Here is a 14,672-nt window from a genome sequence, read left to right as displayed (position 1 = left end):
GAAGCCTATGATAAGTGGAGCACACAGAATTAGAACAATAGCCAACAAGAAAAAGATCGTCGCAAGAAACTGGCGTGGAAATAAATTATCACCTGAGCATCAACAAACAACTATTTGTTCATCTTTACAGGTTACAATTCAACTGCTATTTTTCTTCTCTCCTTTGAGGTTGTAGTATACAACATTACCAAGAAGGCAGATGAAAACCTACAGTCTAACAAAACTCATTTGCTCTCAAGACTCAAGCAAAACCTTTGATAATGTATATTCTGTGTTGCCAACAATTGTTCAGCACGGGCAGTGTGGTTAGCTCTTGGAAGACCGTAGGTATCGTCGACGCAACAACCTGGTCTCACCAGTTTTGCAATTGTGAGGCCACACTTTTCACCACAGGGTGATACTTCGTGTGCAAATATTTCTTTGCATTCTCAGAACCAGGTTGCACGAGCCAATCATCGTATAACCTTGTCGCGATTGGGTTATCGAAGGGGTTTGATATTGATACCTGGTACATAAGGTTTAAATTTAGTTGTAGCACATAACTGACATAAAGCAAAAAAAGAACAATCTAGTGCGTCAGCAGCTAGATTCTATAAGTATTGCAGACATATCAACATTCATTTTGTATGCGAACATGTATGATATCTGGCAAATTTGCTAGACCATAGGTTTCCAATAGTAGGGATCAATTGGGTTGCTGTTCTTTTTTCCGATGAACAAGGGTCAGCCCCCCGGTTCCATTTATATATGAAACCATCATGTTCAAAACAGCAGGCTGAAACTTGGAGTTGCTTTCTTCACATGATTAAGGAGAAAGTCAGGTTATCAAACAAGCAGACTGATACGAGAGACCACAATCAAATGACATGTAACTAAAATGAGATGGCATAGCAGAACTAACAATTAACGAAGTTTCCTCTTTTTGCCAAATACTCCCTCTGATCCCAAATTCTTGACTCAAATTTGTCCAAATATGGATGTATCTATTCTTAAAAAGTGTGTAGATACATGCAATATTTCGACAACAATTTAGGATCGGAGGGAGTAGCTAAAGTACTGTATCAGTAGCATGCTGTGGGCCTAATTTGACACGGGAACAGAACATAAGTACTCCCTCCGTTCCATAATTCTTGTCGAAATATTACATGTATCTAGACGCTTTTTAGGAACAGATACATCCATTTTTGGACAAATCTGAGACAAGAATTATGAAAAGGAGGTAGTACTATTCTAAGCTACAGTGTTTAGAGAACACAACCAAAACATGTGATAAAATTTGAATTGGTGACATAAAATAAGATGGATGCAAAATTTGAATCGGTGATTAGGCGTATATAATTAAATCTGAGAGGTACAAGAATTTAAGGAAGGTTAAAACGAAGGATCATCAACTTACATCTTGTATATAAACGCCCTCTAGTTGTTGGATGAGATCTTTGGCAGATTGGCCTTTAACAGGTTTTATTTGACCTCCCCCATTCAGACAACCTGCAGGATGATAATCAGTGCATAGTAGATGATATGTATATTCTACAGCCGAGAACCGTTTTAATTATAGAAACCATGCCACACATTGTCATTGTTGTAGGAAGTACCTGAAGGGCAAGCCATGACTTCAATAAACTGGTATTCACATTTTCCCATCTTAATCTTCCTAACAATGTTCTGCAGGTTTCTGAATCCGTAACAAAGTGCAAACTTCAGAACAGGTTTGCCATCCACCTGTTAGCATAAGCAGAAGTTGTTTATGAATAATAAACAATGATCCAAAAGTCATTCGACTGTAGAAGAGAAAGTGGTTTACCTCCAATGTAACTTCACGGAAATCTGAATTTCGCAAGATTTTGAAATCTAGCGGACCTTCTATCTCTCTGTTGAAGAGTGCGCGTGCTGCATAACGAAATATTGTTTCCGCATAACCACCCGAGCCACCAGAAACCCCGTAAAGATGGCCATCCTCATCAACATTTGTTAATCTGGGTTGCAGTGAAGATAAGTACATGTGAAATCCCAGAACAGATAGAGCATAAATGTTACACCACGCAACATACACAACAAAAAAATAATTACCCATACCCTATTACTATTTTTCTCAAAAAAGTGACTAAACTCAAACTTTGCTAAATTTCTAAACAGAGTTGAATTAATCTCTTTTATAAATTTCACCCACAGAGGAACGGACCGTCAAGTATACAAGGAACTTACAATCTGTCCAAAGGAGACTCCTCCATTGTCTTGAAATCAAAAGATTTGGACTGCACAATCATGAAAATGATGTAAGTGTCGTAGTTTTTCAAAACATCCAATAAACAAAAGGTAAATAAGTAGTAACCTGTATCAAGTCCAACACTTCACCGGTTGTCAATACTGAGTCCACCTCTGTAATTTCTTTTTCTTCCACAGAGAAAACAAAATCGTCCCGGACAGCTTCAAGTTTTTTATCATAACAGGGCATCACAGTAACATGATAAACATCATATGGCCTACACAATATATTCAATCATAATTACAACTGAAAATAGTAAGAAAATGACAGATTATAATTATATTGATGTTATTTGAAACAATGATCCTGTTCAGCAAATGGATCACAGTATTATGCTGCTTGGGCAATGGACCTGGACTTTTTTTACCTGACCAATTATCTCTCCACCCGACGGTCACAAAGAAAATATGAGACCCAAAAGTGTCTCTGTAGATGTTTGGATTGGACACATTGATATTACTACATATTCAGTTTTTTCAGAAACATACTTGCATGACCTTATACTTCTACAGTTTCTGCAATATGTGCTAAAAAAGTCTAGGAATTTGCATCAGGAGAGCTTTGGGAAGTAAGAAAGCAAACATATTGCAAGCTAGAGGTGGTACTGATTTTCTCAATTCTGAAAAAAGATTTGAACATCTAGAGCAAGGGAAATTACTCACTTGAGACCGAGTTTTTCAACCATATGATGCTTGATAGCTGCACCAATCACTTGTTGGGGACTCTTTACAGATGAGATGTAGGGCAAGATATATGAACCAAGAGTCTTTTCAGCATAGCATATCCAACCTGCAAGGAGAAGATTCACGTATATTTATAGAAGATATGTAACTAACTAAAAAGTTACTAAGAGAGTATCAGCGTTGTGTAGTGAAATCTTATCCCTATTTATATTAAATGACATGGTGGCAGAAGTAGCATATTTCCTGCAAAAAATTTACCTGGGCATGCAGATGAAAGCAAGGGAAGACTGGTCCCAACTTCTTTGCCATTAGATGATTGTTTTAGCTGATAGCGTGAAATAAATTCATTGCATGCTTCAATTAATGCTAGATCTCGACTGCTACTTGTGTCATACACTGCCTTCACGCCCATTGACTTGAACAGAGCAGTCAGTTTTCTGAAAACCTGAAGACACAAGAAAATTGCATTATGCTTTTTTATCATATTTACAGATGTACATCACTTTTTCATTCAGCTAGAGTGGTAAGAAAGTAATTTGTGAGTAACATTATAAAGCACCTGATAGGGTGATAATTTTGACTATGTAGTGGACAAGTGAAGCACATATAATTACCTGTGACTGTGAAAGACCAAAGAATGCAGCGAGTGATGCCCTTGACTGAGGAGACACAGATACAATGACGGCTTTGCCAGAGTTGATGCGAGAAACAAAGTCATCCAAGCTTTGCTTCTCAAGCATTACTGTCTCTGCTGATGTTATGCAACCACTATGAGATCAAATGAAACAGTCAGCATTGTTTTTGGGTAGGTTGCTGATTTCTATGTTGAGTTGAAGACTAGAGAAGTGGTAACAACCTGCAAGCCAAGCAGTCTTTTAGTGAAATCTTGACGGAATCTTCTGGAGGTTTATTACTCACCACAATTTCCTTTTGTTTAATCTGTAAAATGGAGGTCTCAGGAATATAGGGGAAAGCATACAGAAAGGGAATACACGATGAGACGCACAAGAATAATGGATGTGCTGATGTTAAGCCAGTTTATTAGTTCAAATATGCAGCTATATAGTCACCACTTTCAAAATGGTTACACCAAGTTAAGCTTTACAGGCAGACCATTCTGGTTGCGACAAAAGTGTTTTTTATCAAGCTCATGAAAAGTAAAACAGTAGGTAAAAACTGGTAAGACCGTTATTCATCAACTAGCTGCCTGTTGCCATGCCAAAGATCACACAGATAGTTTTCTCACCTAGCTGCTAACGGAGAAGCAGTGTTATCAGTGTTTTTTATGCAATGCAACAAGCTGGGAGAAAAAGGTGATTTTCTTGAGCATTGATGTGCACTTTGCCTTCCTTTCTGTTTGCGTCTAATAACGCTTGAACTTTCCACTTGGTCAAACGAGCTTGCTATGAAGTAGTATAATACAATGGCTCTCTGGTGCAGAAAATTAAGACCCAACTATTCCAGTTCCCATGAAAGACAGACTCGATACTAGTGATTGGAACGGCAAATGCCATATTTGGGATGAAAAGAAGAACATGAGCTTGTCTGGATACACTTTCTAATCCGACTCAATCACTTCTGTCTGGAAGGGATTTAAATTTGAATTCCCTTTATATCCAATTGACCGGGATTGCGGTATACCCAAAAAAGCCCTAAGCTAAACTACGCCCTTCCCTCGCCCCTTTCGAAGATAACCAAACAGCAGAGGGGAAAACTCAATCCCTCCCACCTTTCCTCTTCCTTTCTACTCTACACACGACGCTCTGTCCGTGCCTACGGAGCATGCCTTGGCGAGAGCGCAATACTATTGGAACGATTAACGGCGAACGTCACCATCGGAAAATATGCTATGCAGCGCGAACTCAAGCTTTTGTCTGCAGGTGGATGGCATGTTGGCATGGGGCAGCAACGGAGAGTAGGGCAGGGAATTAGGGAAAGCTCCCGGCTCGGAACCAGCTACTAGGGTGAACGAAAACAAATGATAAATATTTGGGAAAACATACAGAGAGGGGTTCTCGCTGTGGAGACGGGCGGTACCGGGAGGCGGCGGGCGGCGGAGGAGGACTTGTTGAGGGAGATGACGCAGTCCTGCGAGGGGGCGATGAAGTCGTTGAGATCGGACGCCTGTAGCGCCGGCGAGAACCTGCTGGACGACATCGCCGGCCGGGCTGGTGGCGTTCCGGTCGATCCCGCCGGTGGCTTCTTAGAGGAGGATTTCTTACTTCTCCGCCTCCGGAATGAGCCGAGCCGAACCGAGCGAGCAGTCAATCCGTGCTCGTCTTCTTCTTCCCCTCGGCATCCGCCTCCTTCTGCTTTTTTTTACTTTGAGAAGAGGACGCCTCTGGCTCTTCCTGCTTTGATGGAGCGGGTCGCCGACTATAGACAGTGGGCCTGGGCTGAGCCCCAAATTGAATAGGCCCACCACCCTTGTTCCCTACGGCCAGCGAGTTTTAGTTTTCTTTTACGGAGTAACAATTTTTAGTTCCTCTAAAAAACAATTTTTAGTCTTCTTCCCCTAAAAAAACAATTTTTAGAATTTTTGTTTGTTTCAGGAATTAGAATCCTTATAAATGATTACAAATACTGAAAATATTTGTACGCACAAAGGATGTTGTTAGCGTAATAAATAGGCAGGTAGATTTTGTTTATATTAGCGCACATGTAAATTCGCTCATTTTAAAAAACAATTAATCGTGACACTTAATTTGGGACGGAGGAAGTAGTGCAGTAATATATAAAGAATGCAAGTGCAATATGGGTTTTGTTTCCTCTGGCCGATTCTCTGGCGTAAACAAAAGCTCAGTAAACAACTCTTATAAGTATTTCTTTTTTGTTAACGAGAGTGGAACAAAACTACAAAACCCAGTGCCTTCTTTCCTCCTCCGAACCAATCTCAGCATCATATCGTGCTGTTGTATACACATGATACACTACACAGAAAAATTACAAAATGATACAGATTTAAATTTCAGCCAAAAAGCGAATGATTATGAAGCGATCGATCATCCAATACAGCCAACATGATTGGCGCCAGTAAACTATCTGCTATCATTGCAAAATAAAATAAAATCATTTCCTAGAATTATTTCTCATGTGCCGCCTTGGTCGACTAAGCAGCTTCAGCATGTTATCAGTCAGGTCAAGCGGGGAGTCGTCGCCCTCGTCTTGGAGCTTCGTACCGGATGTTTGCGTCAACCATCCCAGCGCTTCAATCGCGGCGTCCCTCTCCGCGATCTGCTTGTTCCTCTTCGGTTTCCCGACAAACTGCATCCCTTTGAACTCCACTATGGCCCTGAACTCGTTGGTCTTGAGGTGCTTTGTCTTGTACTTCGGAGGCGTGTGGCCTGCCCTCATCAGTAAGGTCTGCAGCAGGCTCTTTGGGTTCATCCCATCCTTCACGATGTTGCTTTTGCCGTCATCGTTATCCTGAAGCCTTGCTCGGCTCGTTTCTCGGCCAAACACAAATCTTCCTTCACATAGGTCACCTGCAGCAAGCTCTTGTGCAGCAAATAGAATGTACTTGCCTTCCTTGTGAATGTCAAAGGCCGGGTCTTCAAGCTGCAGTTGAGACATTGCCAAATTACACACACAATAAATATACAGCTGGACATGTGGCAGACAAGTAAGCAAAACAAATGCTCAACGACTTTCTAATTCATCTCTTATTGGTGGGCATATTATAAAGTAGCACGCTCTTCACAATCAGAGATAACAGAGTGATAAGCAGTACAACCCTTTTTTTTCTTGCTAGCTACCCAAAATAGCACAGGACGTTAAGGGAAGTCAAATTTGGGTCTAAAAGGATCACAAATGATTTTTACTAATTATTTGTTGACTCAAACAAAAATATAATGTGGAACGAAATTTGAACTAAAACAATGACAAGAATTTAGGATCGGAGGGAGTACATAACACCTTTGAAATCATAACTTACCTTCTGCTGAACAAGCTTATCCAATTCTTCTTTAAGTTGCAAGTAGCACTCGGACAGGCTGGGATCCATAAATAGATCAATGTAACCATCGAGCATCTTCAAGTGCCCAGCCTATAATACACAATTTATACCGCATAGATCAGTACAATAAAAATACAAAAATACAAAACAATGAATTTGACAGAATATTGAACATACCACACTCCCTTTTGTAACGGCGCCACCAAATAGGATCAGTATGGAATCTGATACTCCGGTTGAATCACGGATGAAAACAGCATTTACCTTCACCTTCTCACCAAAGACTAGCCATGGATAAGGGATGGTCTGGTACTTAGCATTCACTGAATTCTGAACAAAGCGTGAGGGTACTCAGATATCACAATATCTCAAAGATGTTGTAAACGAGGTATTAAAGATGCGCGTTACAGGACATTACTGCATGCACTTACAGCATACACAAGAACTTGGCCATCATCCATGGTCTTGAAGGACATTGAGTTTTCCCTATGCTGCAAAGGAACACTAAAAGTAAGTAAACCTCCAAGTCTTCTGTTTAATACAATTGAACTACATATAGAAAATGGCAGCTGCTGTTTACCACAACAGATGATATCCCAGGAAAAAGCCCAGAACAAATGATACCACGGACCAATGATTGATTATGGCTCAAACTGTTGTTTGTACTTCCATCAGAGTCTATCAAACCAGCATCCTTTAAGATATAGCTGAATTGCTTTCGAAGAGAATGAATGGCTTGTAGTGTTTGAGCAGAAAGGAAATTTCTCCAACAGTATTCATAACCAGATCCTTCTCTCTCAGCATCCTTCCATCCTTCATAAGCTCGAACAAGGGCCATATGATCACTATAATCTTTCGCTGAAAATCTTGATTTTGCAGTTCCTGCCAACTAATGATAAAACTTCAAACTAAGCCTCATTAGCAGAATGAAAACAAAAGGCTTGGACATGAATGCATAGTAAATGCACAAAGAATAACCACAACATTTATATGTCGGTATTAGATCAACTAAAACTAGTGATTAAGATATAGCTAGATAGTGGAAATAGAAGGCATACATCCTTCTTGTCTTGTGGCAACAGGAAAGGATCCCGGGCACTCAATCCAGCAACCACGGTAAGTACAGGGTCAATGCAACGAAAAACTGCACCCATTATAAGCATCTTCCCCAACTTCGGATCAACTGGCAGCATGGAAAGGTATCTTCCTACAAAGTTGAATTATGGAAATACTTATATGTTTCAGTGCTAATATTTTCTCCAGTGTTTGCAAGAAATCAAAATATAAGACATACCTAGATCAGTAAGATTCTCATTTTCATCTAACGCTCCAATCTTCTTCAGGAATTCCACTGCATTTTGGACCTACGTATTTATCAAGTGGTCAGAGACACAAAATGGAAAGGATTGAACCGAAATTTCAACTACCGATAACTGACAGAGTTGTAAGCTGTGTAAGAACCCAAGAAATGTCATGAGTTTCAAGATAGAGCTAAATCCTGTGGACACAACGGTAAAGAAAGAAAGGGAATATCCAAATGCTGAAGTATGATTTAAACACGTACAGCTCGTGGTTCTGGAGGCTGCAAAGCAGCTGACAGAAACTCCCCAATGCTGCCAACCTGCAAACTTTTTATCTGCAAACATAGTGAATTCAAAGGAGTTCTAAGAAGCTCCGGAAGCTGATACTCTGCAAATGCATCATACACACATCTAGGGTAGAGATGGTAGCATTCTCCAGGTTGGACACGACCAGCTCTCCCCCTCCTCTGCATGAAGATAGTGTGGTGCGGAAAATATGAGAACTATAACATGGAATGTTGGTTTGTAAGTAACGAGTTATTGAAATCAAGAGATGATGCTCAAGATAGGTTCGCTGCTAATCTAATAAGAAGTCTGTTCATGGTTAAGAGAAAAATCTTGCTTGTGACCAGTGACGAGTATTGACCAAAGAAGCAGAATAATAGGGTGTCATGACTAAAACAACTTCATAAAAGAAAGAGGAACATGGACATGCCTGTTGAATAATAGGTTATTAAATGAGCAAAAGAGAATCCTGGAGGTCGGCTAAAAAATAGGCTTTTGGACTTGATATAAACCAACGGGCTAAACTTACATCAATTTACCAGAAACCCCATATATGAAGCATACCCTCATGGCCTCATACAGGTAAACAATAGAAAAAAGTAAATGAACAGCCACGCAATGGTCAAAGATAAATAAATAGATAATTACACAACACTACAGAACTCTGCCACTAATCTACAAATAAAATACAGAATGTGAGATAAGCTCTGAGTCAAACAAAACATAGCTGGTGCTGAACGTGGGCCAAGTTACTGGTGACGAAGGATGGGACCGAAAAAATGAAGGTAAGCATTTACCTGACGGGCAGAAGCCTTTGAAATCCACGAGGGGAGTAAGCAAGGAGTGTTGTTCAGAGCATCATATGTGGTTTCCTTTGCTTTTCCACAATCCATGACGAAAACAATATCATTGATTGTAATACTCGCTTCTGCCATGTTAGTGGCAAGTACTACCTTCCGAACATTAGGAGGTGCCTTCTCAAATATTAGCCTCTGCCAAAAAAACATAAAAAAAATTATAGATGTGAATGGCAATGGATTATGTGATGCACACAGGATGCTATGGATATAATGATATATGCAAATTAATCAACTAATAAACAAGGTGGATCTGTGTAAGATCCAACGGCACAATTGGCATCACAAAGCAATCTCATCTCAAAAAGAAATGCACATAGTAGGATCAATTACCTGCTCAGCAGTAGCCATGGAACCATGGCATGAAAGCAGTAAAACTCTATTTGGATCACCTAGCAATGGATGTGCTTTTAGTTGATCCTTCAAAGAACTAATGTCATCCCATCCGGTCATAAAAACTAAAACTGCACCAGGTCGCTCTTTACGACATATGTGGCACAGAACAGCCTCAATGAGATTAAACCCTATGCAATCAGGGTTCCAATTTGCCAGAGAATCGCGTGTCCTCGAGCCATAAGTCTCAAAATTTGAATTTTGAAGGGCATCCTGCGTAGCACCAAAAGAATATCTGATAAATGTTGAGCAAGAATTGCAGCCATTGATCTCTATATAGGAAAAGTACCTCGACAAGTGTAGTGATTTGATTTTTCCTTTTTCTAGGCAATAGCTGTCTCTGAGTCTTCCAGACTTTATCTTGGCCGTAATCATCAAGTTGATTACTTGGGGTCATCTTATAGCCTGTCCTCTCTAATATGTCTTCCAGAAAATGTGCCCTAACTGGATGTGTGAATCCCTGGTAACATTCAGGGAAGAATATAATGGATGTGAGATCGTGTATAGATGTACCAGAGGTACACAAGCTAGTAGAAGAGCATTATGTATATGTGATGTGATACATTTTACGTATGACAAAATATCAACTCACAGGGATGTGGATAGTTGGCGCTCCTCCGAAATAACTTGAAAAAAGTTCCGCGTTTAGAGTAGCACTCATCAATATCAATCTTAAATCTTGGCGCCGTGACAATAGGTCCTTTAGAACGATCAATAAAAAATCTGACAAATCAAAGCGATAATAACTTAGCTACTGTCATGAGTTCAATGGAGAATTAAAGATTAGTAGGGGCGAAGGATAATGTAATCTTGAGAACTAACCTTCATTCATGCCTCTTTCATGTATTTCATCCACAAATACATGGGACACTCCATTCAAGTTTCGGTCACTCAGCAACCGTCTCAGTAAAATACCACTGGTGCAGAAAAGTAAATGTGTGTCCTTTCCTTTCATTCCCTCCAATCGAACTTTGTAGCCAACCTATTAAAAAAGCTAGTGTTGTATGCCAAAAATCACAATGGAGAGAATCTAGTAAAGACGGTTTTTTCCCTTAAGCATATTAGAGATGGGCTACAATGACAAAACAAAGAAAAAGGAAAGTTCTATCTAACCGATTCACCGAGGTTCTCTCCTCTTTCGGTGGATACTCTTTCTGAAACAGCCATTGCAGATATTCTTCGTGGCTGCGTACAGATTATATTACAAAAAGCCCCTCGACCAGATTCTATCTCTGACTCTAATACAAATTGAGGCAACTGAGTTGTTTTGCCACACCCTGTCTCTCCAGAAATAACTATAACCTGGCATTGCACGAGAATATTCAGATAGATAGGAAGGAATTGTGACACATGTTTCCACTTAATGGACAAAGTTAATAATTCTTCTCAGATAATGTGTACCTGATTACGTGCAATGGCTGCAAGAAGCCTTTCCTTTTCCTTGTATGCTGGAAGTGATTTCCGGAATTCTACCATCTTAACACCTTCAGGTGATTCCTATTATTACAGGCAGAGGTAAAAGCTTTATCCACTATGACAATGAATCTGTAGCAAGCATGAAAAGCTATATAAACGAAACTTACGAAAATGCTGCAGATAGTATTTCTGAATCATCCATTTATCTATTTCCTCTAACATAAACAAAGCTATGTGGCATTTGAGTACTCTTCAGAGTGTGTTATACCTGCCAACTTCTTTGAAAATTGCGCATCCGAATACTCTTCCTCTGAAGGATCTTCTCCATGACTGACCGATCGAGCAGAGAATCCTGTTTCTCATCTAGGTTCACATTATCAGCTTTCTCAGAACCCCTTTCAATCTTGCTACCACCTTTATCAAATGGCAATAGCGCACGGTCAAGGTGCTCCTGCACAAGTCCTTCAACCCTCCTCTGCAAGCTTAGTGGAATCACCACCTGTTTGTTTCCATGAACAGCAAACACATGTACATCATCTAAATGCCATGCATTTGCAATGAGAGAAAGATGTTGATCTTGCCACTGGATTGCATGGACTCACCTCTCTTTGTGGACGCTTGTCGTCCAGGTCCGGCCTGTAGTTCGGCAGCGGGACCTTGCTCGCAACAATAACCTTCCCATAGAGCTCACTGTCGTCCCACAGAGACAGCACCACAGCAGAAAGATTCAATGTCTCCGTGTTTGCATAGGATATTAAGAACCTTAAGTACGTAGAATTACAGTACAGAACCTATAGAGTCCCATCCTCTTGACGAGGTTGGCTATCTGGTCATAGTCCCGGCGGTCCCTCCGGTCCCTGGAGATGATCTCCTGCTCCTCGGCGTTGCGCTGCAGCATGGTCAGCTTCCACCTCCACTCATCGATGTTAGCAACCGACGAGGACGGCTGCGGTTAGCATTTGGCGTGAGGCAGCGAATGAAACATAGAAAATGATGGGAGAATTTTGCTGTGAGCAACAGAGATAGCTGTGTAAGTGCGGCGGGAGTACCCGGTGGTCCTCGTACTCGTTGTCGTACTCGTCGTCGGAGAACTGCTCGACAGCGCGGCCCCCTCCGAAGCTGCAGAAGAAACGAAGGGAGAAGGCATCGGGGCGGCGCGGTAGGAGGAAGAGAGCCGCGAGAGGGATCGGCGGCGGCGGCGGCCGGCTGAGTGGGCTAGGGAGTGGGACGAGGAAGATGCCCAGCCCACGCCGCAAGCCGCGGCGCATGCTACTGTTGGTTAGGCTCTAGTGCTGCTGCGACGGGTGCATGGCCGGAAGCCGAGAGGTAGGGGGGGGGAGAGGGAGGCGACGCCGGCCTCGGGGAAGGGGTAGAGGCGGCGGCGGCGTAGGGGCAACTCCTCTTGGGCTGACAAATTTGCTGGTCCGTGTTGTGATCCACGTGGTATCGTTGTTGGGCCTTCGGATCTTCTCTCAAGAGTGGGCCTTCGGATCTTTTCTGAAGAATCAGCCTTTGGGTCTTCACGGCTCTCGGGCTGGTTGTGACTTGTGAGATCACTTTTCAGCATGTTCGGCATGTAATCGGAACGGGAACATTTGCAAATATTCTAAAAAAAGGGAACATTTGCAAATATTCTAAAAAAAGGGAACATTTGCAAATTTGCATCTGGTTTTCACAGTTTCAGGAGAACGTTTTTGAACGGCCCCAGCCTGCCTGCCGCTTCTTCCCAGAAAATAAAAAGAAAGAAGGTGCTGCTTTTAAAGACGTACTCCCAATATTTGTCTCGTTTTTCTACAAAATCTCCCAATATTTTAAAGGTGACAAATGTAACAGATCACAATATGTGGGTTTGCTGTGAGCTTGCGCTTGGAACTTACTCTGTCTCTCAGTTCCAAATTGCCTAAACAACCACAAGTGGCCACATCTCTGTATCCAATGATCAAAAAGGCCCTCCATGTTCTTTGGTGCATCAGGAATCTTCTGCTGGACCATGATAATCTATGGTATCTACCGCTTGACATATTTAGGAATGCTGTAATTTTTCTGTCAAAGATTTTCTAAAAGCAAATTACTACGACTCCGTCCTACATTAAATGACTTTTTCTGTTACATGTATTTAGACTTTTTTATGCATACATCCATATTTTAGCATATTTGAGTCACTTAATATGGCACGGAAGAATTACATGCAATTAACTCCATTCCATCTCATAGTAATATTTTAGTCGGAGCTTCGTACTTTTTATGCCAGTATGGAATGATACAAAATATATGCTAGCTAGGTAACTATCCCTACGCTTATCTTTTTGTGCCAGATTATTTAGCACAAACATCTAGTTTCAGTCATGTAAGATCCAACGTCTCCTCTCTGCATAAGACGAAGTACTATACATGGAAGGAATAAAGTTTTGCTCAAGGTTGCCTGCTTAGGGCCCATTCGTTTCCATCCTATTCCTGACAAAACCGGGGAAGCGACAGGGATTGAGAGGGGTCTTAGTTCATTTTTTCTTTAATCTTTCCTAGTCCCCCTCAATCCAAGGGAAATACCAGAAAAACGAACAAGCCCTTAGCCACACGTGGGGTATTCCGCCCATTACCAATATTTTATGCATAAAAGAGAAAATAAACATGCATAATGCCGGACCAAAATTGAGAACCTCCTTGCCTATTTTTCGCAATACCCTTTTCTTGTCCTTGATGTCTTCTCTTTATAAGTAGTTGCGACAAATCCCTTCTTATGCTTCTAGTTTTTGGAGCCACATCCAATAACCAGGCTCTATAGAAAACTAGAAATCCAAGCATATACTGACTCCAATGTGCGATTCAAAGAAAGACATCATATACAAAGGCATGTTGCTCGTTTATGCATTAGCAATAACCGGCCTCCCTTTGAGAGGACCCTTCCAAGCCAACAACCTATCTTTCCTTCCATTTATTTTGAAAAGAATTCCAGACAAAGTTCCTTAATCTCCTATCCATAATAGGAAAGCTCAAATACCTCATACACAGGGCCCCATCCTTAAGTGAAATTCGGACTATTCATCTTATCTTTAGAGTAAATTTCACAGAACCACAATTTTTTAGGCTTTTTTCTCATGGAGCCACGGTTTTTGCTAATTTGCCCGAAAAACCACGGGTTTTGAGTCTAATTGTCTCACCTCGTCCAAAACAGAGGGTTACGTCATTTTGACAGGTTTTCTTACAGGTGGACCTGTCTGTCAGGTGCCATGTTGGCATAACCTGATCCAGCCCATCAAATCGGAATTACCTACGGGTAAGGCTGGCTAACGGACTATCATTTATCAAACACATTGATCGACCTGCCACAAACCCTTTGATGAGGCATGCTTTGTGAAATGATAAGACATGGATCGACCCTCTACATGATACAGTGGACACTTCCTGATGTAAAGCATACACACGCATGCCCTTTGTGATTTCAATACTACTACAGCGAGCCTGGAACCGGCCCAACGGCTATGTCGTAGGAAAGTACAGCATGTTCGACTTTCGGCA

General features: G+C 41.3%; 2 protein-coding genes across 3 annotated transcripts; both read right to left on the bottom strand.

The window, feature by feature from the left end:
- Positions 1 to 56: 56 nt before the first annotated feature.
- LOC100834252 (protein NAR1) lies at positions 57 to 5,285 on the bottom strand. 2 transcript variants are annotated; one of them, XM_003559547.4, is made up of 11 exons: positions 4,987 to 5,285; positions 3,806 to 3,888; positions 3,564 to 3,717; positions 3,208 to 3,394; positions 2,929 to 3,055; positions 2,333 to 2,483; positions 2,206 to 2,255; positions 1,805 to 1,976; positions 1,596 to 1,722; positions 1,397 to 1,488; positions 57 to 505 (listed from the first exon to the last, which is right to left on the bottom strand). In XM_003559547.4, the coding sequence occupies exons 1-11, from the start codon at positions 5,104 to 5,106 to the stop codon at positions 353 to 355; spliced, it is 1,416 nt and encodes a 471-aa protein (XP_003559595.1). In that variant the 5' UTR covers positions 5,107 to 5,285; the 3' UTR covers positions 57 to 352. The 2 variants fall into 2 exon arrangements, with proteins under 2 accessions (XP_003559595.1, XP_014753993.1); XM_014898507.2 differs by lacking the exon at positions 3,806 to 3,888 and having other exon boundaries at positions 3,564 to 3,805; positions 4,987 to 5,283.
- A 465-nt stretch (positions 5,286 to 5,750) lies between these two features.
- LOC100832382 (DExH-box ATP-dependent RNA helicase DExH3) lies at positions 5,751 to 12,551 on the bottom strand. The gene is made up of 19 exons (XM_010231625.3): positions 12,206 to 12,551; positions 11,948 to 12,102; positions 11,759 to 11,846; positions 11,425 to 11,655; positions 11,142 to 11,237; positions 10,854 to 11,042; positions 10,563 to 10,722; positions 10,333 to 10,463; positions 10,030 to 10,200; positions 9,681 to 9,953; positions 9,288 to 9,482; positions 8,469 to 8,672; positions 8,199 to 8,268; positions 7,963 to 8,111; positions 7,485 to 7,793; positions 7,336 to 7,395; positions 7,082 to 7,234; positions 6,884 to 6,994; positions 5,751 to 6,507 (listed from the first exon to the last, which is right to left on the bottom strand). The coding sequence occupies exons 1-19, from the start codon at positions 12,422 to 12,424 to the stop codon at positions 6,019 to 6,021; spliced, it is 3,453 nt and encodes a 1,150-aa protein (XP_010229927.1). The 5' UTR covers positions 12,425 to 12,551; the 3' UTR covers positions 5,751 to 6,018.
- Between the last annotated feature and the right edge of the window lie 2,121 nt (positions 12,552 to 14,672).

The sequence above is a fragment of the Brachypodium distachyon genome, chromosome 1 (assembly GCF_000005505.3).
Source record: "Brachypodium distachyon strain Bd21 chromosome 1, Brachypodium_distachyon_v3.0, whole genome shotgun sequence".
NCBI lineage: Eukaryota > Viridiplantae > Streptophyta > Magnoliopsida > Poales > Poaceae > Brachypodium > Brachypodium distachyon.
This window is presented reverse-complemented; position numbering and strand designations above follow the sequence as displayed.